Consider the following 7,908-nt stretch of genomic DNA (forward strand, 5'->3'; position numbering starts at 1 on the left):
AAATTTAATATTTTAAATTTATTTTGTATATATAGATGTGTATAAGAGACAGGCATTTTGGTTTACTAAACTTCAATGTTTTAATATGTTATTTTAAAAAGAAAACTGAAAGCGTTATTCTATGCAGAAAAATGCTCAGGATAATGAAATTAATGGTATAAAAAGTAGATAATAAAAAGAGAGCGTCAGTTTTGCAAAAGCGCAGCTCAAAACAGCCAGTGGAGATTCACTACCAAAAGCGGGTCGGGGGTGGGGTTTCCAGCTTCTATTGCTTATAATTTCATTATTACTCATCCGATTTGGATGATTGAGGTGCCATATGAAAGGTTGTGTATTTGCGCAGCCTCTCAAATGCAAATAAGTGTGAAATTCAGCACTTCTGAATACGTAATTCATGTCAGACGGGGAAAAGCTTTAAATTTTTAAAGGAAATGAGGTTAAGTCCCTATGTTTTTCGGTTAACAATATTGCAGCACTGTTTTTATTTATATTTTTTGAAAAATTACTTACCTTCCGTTTTCTTTAAATAATAATAAGAATGTTTATGGTTTTTATGTAATATACTTTTTATTTATTTTTTGGTTTTATTTTGGTTTATTGCCCTGCTACTTACAAACAAAAAATTATAATAAACATTATAATAAATACATAATATTATATTAATTGCGAGTGGAGTACGCGTTGTTCGTTTATTTCTTAGTATTTTTTTATGACTACATACATACTTATATAGCAAATATAATATATATATTATATATATATATAGTGGCGTTATACAATGTTCATTTATATATAAGTGTATACACTGTCTCTTATACACATCTAGATGTGTATAAGAGACAGATATATATATATTATGGTACTACACTATACTTTGATATATTATATATAACATAGTTTTATAAAAACTAATATGAAAATTGCATTTAATAAGAATTTAACAAAAATTAATTAGTAAAAACTATAAACATGTGTATATCTATGCATATAAATAGATCTATTAACAAATTAATTAAATGAATTATTAATTGAAAACAAACACTTCGGGCAATTTTAATATTTTTATTTTTTGTTTTCAAGTTTTTCAAAAATTTCAAATTGCAAAGAAAAAATAATATAAAATGAAGTAAAATGTATTAGCCTGAATTAATTAAATAAAGTCAATAAAAAAGAATATCGTCTAAAATTGTGTTTCTAATATAAAAATTACATATACAATACTAAAAACAGTTTAAAATAATAAAAAAATGATGTATAAAATATAAACCGGTTGTTTTAATCAAAACAATTAATTTTTAATAACCAGAAGTTGATAATAAATATATTTTATACGTAAGTATGACATTCGACATATTTTTTAGAACAAAAATCCCAAAAAATACTTAAAAACTGCTTGCTTTAAAAACTTGCATAATTACAGCATTATCGCAAGGTTTTTATAACGCCTGTTCACTCTGCAGATCTCTTCTAGGAATTATGTTCATCGACTCATATATTTCGTGCTGCTTTTAACTACTTTTATTGCATTTTTGTTGCATAAATACTCTTCTCTTTTTATTTCATAAATATCACATAGATCATCACATAAAATATTAATAAATTATGTTCCATTAATTGCGCCAAGCCCAAAGCTTTCATTTGACACCTCAATCATCCAAATCGGATGAGTAATAATGAAATTATAAGCAATAGAAGCTGGAAACCAGATGTGTATAAGAGACAGGTATTAAATGACTTTGACAGTAACGGCTATTTCCCACTAATAGTTTTTTCACTATCAGTGGTTATTAAATATGTATGTATTTATTGAAGAATTTTTTTAAGGAACCACAATTTTGAAAATACTCTTCAGCTTTTGATTTGGCGAAAATGATAGAATAATATCTCACGCCTAAGAACCAGCTGCTTTGGTCCCTGCAATAAACAACATTGGAAAGGATGTGATCGACTCAAAGAAGTTAAAAAAATCGTCAACTATTATATTTTATTTATTAAAATTTGTATNATTTTGAAGTTTTTTTTATCACCAACCATTTTTACAAAAAAAGTTTAAATTAATTTAATTTTCTGACCAAAAAATTAAAAAAAAATTCTTTGTTTATAGTCGAAAAATAAATTATAAATATTTTTTAAATTACCACGTGTGAGCTTAAAGGGTTAAAGATTGTGTTGAGGTGACTTTTTCGTGAATTCTTTTTTGCCAAATATTTAATTGCTCGTATGCTTGTATGTACTATATGTAAATATCCGAATTCGCTCGATTTCTAACGCTTATATTATATGATTTTGTTCTGTGTAATGTTTTACTTTTTGTGTATGTAGAGACAAATTCGAGTTTGGAAATGTTTACAAAAATTACTCCGACACATACAATTTTCATTTGTTTAAATGTTTACTATAAATTATTTACAATGCTAAATTTAGTATTTTAAATTTATTTTGTATATATATGTATATGTATATATATTTAATATATAATATGAGTACTTGTGTAAGCCAGTTAGCTAAATATATCGCCATGTCACGCAGCGGGACAAAATGTCATACAAACAGTTACATATACAATAATAATAATAATTACTTATTTTATTTTAAGCTAATACTATTTGTTCTAAAATTTAATCGCTATTTTTCTTCAACCTTTTCAGCAATTCAATGTTTTATGTTTTGCATGTAGTATAATTAATATTTTGTTTTATTTTACAATACATTTAGTGTATATGTTCAAATATATAATATATAAGTATGTATAATAAATTTGTAGTGAAAATTTCCTTTCCAGTAATAAGCAAAAATACTATTTGTGACTTTCAGCATAACAATGAGTGCAACAAAACTATGAAATATACATTTGTATGTGTCTTTGCTTGTATTTATACTCACATTCGTTTTGATTTCACATTTCGTAAGCTTTGGTAACGGTACTTTGCAGCTAACTAAAGCTAGACATTAAATTATACAGTCATTAGCAAATAATTTACCCCAAAAGAGACAAAGCTTTTGTTGAAGCCGAAAGCTCTGAAAAAGCTTTCCAAAACTAAAAAGCTTTAAAAAAATGGCTTAAAAACATTCAAATCAAACTTACGTAACACGAAACAATTTCTGTCAAAGCTTTTAAGCAAAGATACAAGCTTGAAAGCTTTGGAAAAACTTTCTAAAATTACTATGTTTTTAACAAAAAAATTTATGGCAGATTTTTTACGTAAAAACTAGTTTAGTTTCCAAAAAGCTTTTTAAAGTTGTGTAAAGACATTCAAATGTTTACATTTACGTAAAATTCGCGCCTTCAATAAAATGTCAGAAGCTTCGAAAAATTTTTAAAGTTGCCATTCACTTTTTATATTAAATACATACATTTTTAATCAAATTGTGGACAATTTAAGGCAGGCTTATAATTTACATCAATCAAGCTTTAAAGCTACATATATGAGTTTTTATAGCAGAGTTGTTTTACGCAAAAGCTTTCGAAAACTATTTAAACGTTAAGAATGGAAAAACTTGAATAAAAAAACATGAGAAAAATTAGTTTTAAGACAGTTCGCAACTATTTTGTAAGCTTTAAAGAAATGTAAAAGCCAGTGAAAGGGTACTGGGCTTTACTGAGCTTTCATAAATTATTAAAGTTGCCGTTTTTTTCTAATATATGAAGGGATACATATGCATAAAAATAATACATAAAAGCTTCCATCTTAATTGCTAGTGCTTTAGCAGCATCAAACTACCGTTATAAAGCCTTTTAAAATTTGTGTTTTTCATTTTTCTTCAACTTTTTTTGTTATTGTTTTATAAATAGGAAACATAGCAGTTCAACTTTCGATTCTTGACATTACTTTCGTAAATAACCTATGATAATTTTTAATAGCTTCGTCATAAATTAAAAGAAGAAAGTTACGAGTATAATGTACAATTAGATACGATTGAAAACTTTTGGGACTTTTCGTTATAGCGTTTAGGGTTAAATGGAATACTTCATTGGCACTGGAAGACTTCCGAGCCCAGTAATGAAAATGTCGTTATTTCTTCAAAAGCTTTATAAAAGCTCCACAAAGCTTTTGGAGCACTTTGGATGTAGATAAATATTTAAAGTCAGTAAAAGCTGTTTTTTTTTTGTAAGCGTTACCTATCGCCCTCTTTTCACAAAAACTTCGCAGAGTTTTGGTGCTTTCTATATGAAAATAAATTTTTACTTCGGAGAAGAAATTTTGTTTTTTTTTTTACCTCGCGGCAATTATGTGCTTCGTTTAGTCGAAATACGGTTTTTTTGATTTACCATCGAAACCTGGGCGTGCAAAGTTTGATAGCTCGAATGGGGGATGTAGGCTAGTTACTTCGGCTTGATAGAAATAGTTTAACTGATTATAAAATAGCGCTCTTGGCTCACTGATCCCTAAATCGTAAACTTAACATACTTTTTGGCGCGCAATAATAATAAATAACCACCTAATGTCTACACTAGTCTATTTACACTTACGTTTGCTCTACTTGATGCGCTGATGATCGGGCGTACTCTTTAATATATCCGGCTGATGGTGATGCGTGTGTCCGTGTGATGAGCTCATGGTACCCTGATGACTACCGACATGTGTACCACCGATGCCACCACCGCCGCCACTGTAGTGTGACGAGCTCAGCGTATGTGAATGTGTTGAGTTGAGCGTGTGCGTGGCATGCGAGTTGAGCGTGTTATGCGCCGTTGTGGTCGCATTGGTGGACATGCCGGCTGTGGTGGTGCCGCAACCAGCGAGCCCTGTGCCCGTGCCGGTGCCGGTACCAGTGCCACCGCCAGCGGGACGTGAACGTAGCGAACGATGTGAGCCATTGCGGGTGAGCGTATTCATTTGTGGCGTACCGGGCACGGTGTGGCCAAGAGCATTCATATAGTCGGCGATTAGAAGCGTTATTTCGAGTATCTTTGGTTTGCTCATAGCGAAGAGCAGCTTTTGCTCTTGTGTACCGCACGTGGCCAGCGTATCCTCGTTGGAGACGACCAGCATGAAGTCATCCTGACAGCCGCCAAAAGTCATCACCGAGGTGTAGGGATAACGTGCCATTGGCGTCATCGAGCTAAGCTCGAGGACATTGAGCGCATCCTCGGAAACGGCCAACCAGGCCATGGCTTGATCGGAATGCCGCGGTTTGGCTTGGAAAAGACTGGCGCCAAAGTAGGGCCACTTGCGGCAGCATGTCAAGTAGATGCGCACACAGTCGAGCGTTGAGCGTCCCTTGAGCAGCATCCACTTCGAGATGAGCAGCTCTTGCACCTCCTTCAGCTGCTCGGCACTGAGCGCATCGCGATAGCGGTAGGGATAGAATTTATCGAGCGCTTTGATGCCAACATTACTACCCGTGCCACGTGATTTCTCGTGCGAGTAGTCGCCCATGTCGATTTGTGACATCAGCGAAGCCAGCTCGAGCGCTAGATCGCGCGACAACGGAAAGCGCCCCTGCACTATCTGTGCATTTGTTTGGTAGCAAAATAGCAGACGTTCCTTGTCCGTTTCAAATTTGACTGTGTGCCGCCAATACAGACGATTCTTGTAGGTCAATTGTATGACGCGTGTATTTTCGAATTTACCAGAACCTTTTTCGCGCAAAGCAGTCTCCCACTTTGAGATAACGTCGCAGAGTTTAGCGAGCGGGTCGAGATAGTGTTCGAGATCCTTTTCGATCGGATCGTCGCTGAAGAGACAGAAACCATTGGTGGCGTCGCGTGTGCCAATCTCCTGTGCGAGTGTAGTTTGGAACTCTTCAATTGTAGTCGAGCCGTCGAAAGAGACGACCTGAAAAAATGGTTTGAAAGAGAGAGGACATCATTAAAAAGCTGACGGATGAATAGAAGATCAAATCCAATCTAACCGAAAATGCGAAGTTACTTGGGGTTTTTTCGACTTATAACGGTATGGAGAATGTAAAAAGGGGGGAGATTTTTGTTCTTTCTAAAAAGTTTGGATTTATTTTTGAATACGAAAATTTTAAGGAAGTAGCTTAAAAAGGAACATGACAGCGTTGCTAAAATTTTAGACGCTCAGCACAAATTTCACTTACCTGATAAGTGGAGTTCATCATGTGCACCGGTATGGCGTGTGGCAGTGAGTGATGATATGGATTCTTCAGCAATATAGACAGCACTTCCATGCGAGAGGGCTTCGTCTCGCGGCCGCCATTCTTCAATGTACGCTCCAATGCGCGCTCACAATACGCGGCATATTTACCCGTCTCAGTTTTCGTGTCTGCATTACGCGAGAGATGCAGCTTCAGATACCATAGAAGACGGCTCGATTTGGGTACAAACAGCGAGACGGCGAGTGAGAGCAACTGCCAGCCTTGGACAAACGAGTAGGCGGGTGGATTTGATTTGCAATCGATGATGGGTGGTGGAGCGGGTGCCTGTGTTGTTAGAAAAAAAAAACAAACAGAGGAAATAGGTTAGTTTATATAATTTGAGCATTTTTGTGAGTGCAATTGAGCGGTAATGGTGAGCGCTCAAAAATTGCATGCGATTTTAAGAAAGAGGAAATTTCTGCATAATCAAAAATTCGTTCATTTAGTTAATGTAGTTTGTTAGTAGTAAATTAATTTCCCCCCATACCTGTATGGATGTTGGTGAACTGCCGTTGGCCTGTGCGGCGCCACCTTGCTGTGTATCACAAGTAAAGAGGCTCTGCGTGGCGCACAGTAGTAGTTGCTGTAAATTTCGATTTACAAATTCGAATACCGTTTTTTTGTTTTTATTTTTGGTTTGGTTTATGATTGCACACATTCGTTACACATAAACGAGCGAGTGACGAGTGGCGAGTGCGGGTTTTAGTTAGTTTGTTAGCCGTTTTTGGGTTGGGATGCGTCACCAAATTTGGTTTTGGAGTTTTGGATTGAGGCATATGTTAGCGCACATACGTTTACCAAAGAAACAACAAAAGAAGAAAACAAAAGAGCGGAGAGAGCGAGAGAAAAAGGTATTGAGTTTGGTTGGAGCGTTACAAATTTCGATTAAAATTTCGTAGATATTTTCTAAACATATAATTACGCATGTAAATATGTATGTGTGTATAACTGGAAGTACGTGTTGTGCTAATGTGAGGATTTTGGGTAGTTTTTTGTTGTAAAACCCTTTATTAAACAAGCTTATTCTAAAATAAGCGAAAAATTTACAAATCTACTATTAGTACACATAGTACTAAATGTACTATGTATTTTAAATTTTCACTAAAATTTTGATTACAAAAATTATATACATATGTCCATAGTAATTTTCAAATTTTTTGTATGATTCCTTTTTCTTTTTTATAAAATTGCCTTTTTATGAAATAAATATTTTACTAATTTTCTAAACTAGGTAATGAAGTGCCTCCTATTGGCATTTTAAATTAACTCCTCTATGCTATCATTTTTGCAAAAATTATTGTAAAAAAAATTAAATTGAAATAGAAAATTAAATTCCATTTTTAATTTTTTTGTTGTTTGAACATCGAACTCTATGTGCTTTTTATTGTTATATATTTTTTATTCCCAAAAAAAAAAAAAATAAATTGAATTCGAACTCTAAAAACTGTCAACAAGCCTGTGTTAGCAATGCTGTGAGCCAAAAGAATTATGAGTTTGAAAAAATCAAAAAAATTAAAATTTCGAAAAAATATCAAAAAAGGTAAATTTATACACATAACATTGTTTTATTATTTCAGAAAATATTAAAAAACAAAAAAAAACTATACCAATTTTTTTAATTAAAATATTCGTTTAAATTTTCAAAACCCTGTAGCTAACTTTGAGATAACATTTTGTTGGGGATTTCCAAAAAAAAATGTAATTTAATACATAAAAAACAATATTTTTTTTGTTTAAGAATTTCTAAAGAATTTRAATTAAAATTAGATAAGAATTTGAAAATGAAAATTGAAAAATTTTTGTTTT

At 33.0% G+C, this 7,908-nt stretch overlaps 1 protein-coding gene across 9 annotated transcripts in view; it reads right to left on the reverse strand.

The window, feature by feature from the left end:
• Nucleotides 1–3,535: 3,535 nt before the first annotated feature.
• LOC108973961 (uncharacterized protein CG43867) overlaps nucleotides 3,536–7,908 on the reverse strand; it is a 257,468-nt gene continuing 253,095 nt past the window's right edge. For 6 of the 9 annotated variants that reach the window (XM_018941520.1, XM_018941519.1, XM_018941514.1 and 3 more), the window contains 3 exons: nucleotides 6,590–6,685; nucleotides 6,046–6,387; nucleotides 3,536–5,780 (listed from right to left, as the gene is read on the reverse strand). In XM_018941520.1, the coding sequence (XP_018797065.1) occupies nucleotides 4,479–5,780; nucleotides 6,046–6,387; nucleotides 6,590–6,685 (1,740 nt within the window). In that variant the 3' untranslated portion in view covers nucleotides 3,536–4,478. The remainder of the gene's footprint in view (nucleotides 5,781–6,045; nucleotides 6,388–6,589; nucleotides 6,686–7,908) is intronic. The other 3 variants (XM_018941521.1, XM_018941518.1, XM_018941517.1) reach the window with 1 other exon arrangement.

This window comes from Bactrocera latifrons, unplaced genomic scaffold, assembly GCF_001853355.1.
Source record: "Bactrocera latifrons isolate USDA-ARS-PBARC rearing strain unplaced genomic scaffold, ASM185335v1 scaffold_51, whole genome shotgun sequence".
Taxonomy (NCBI): domain Eukaryota; kingdom Metazoa; phylum Arthropoda; class Insecta; order Diptera; family Tephritidae; genus Bactrocera; species Bactrocera latifrons.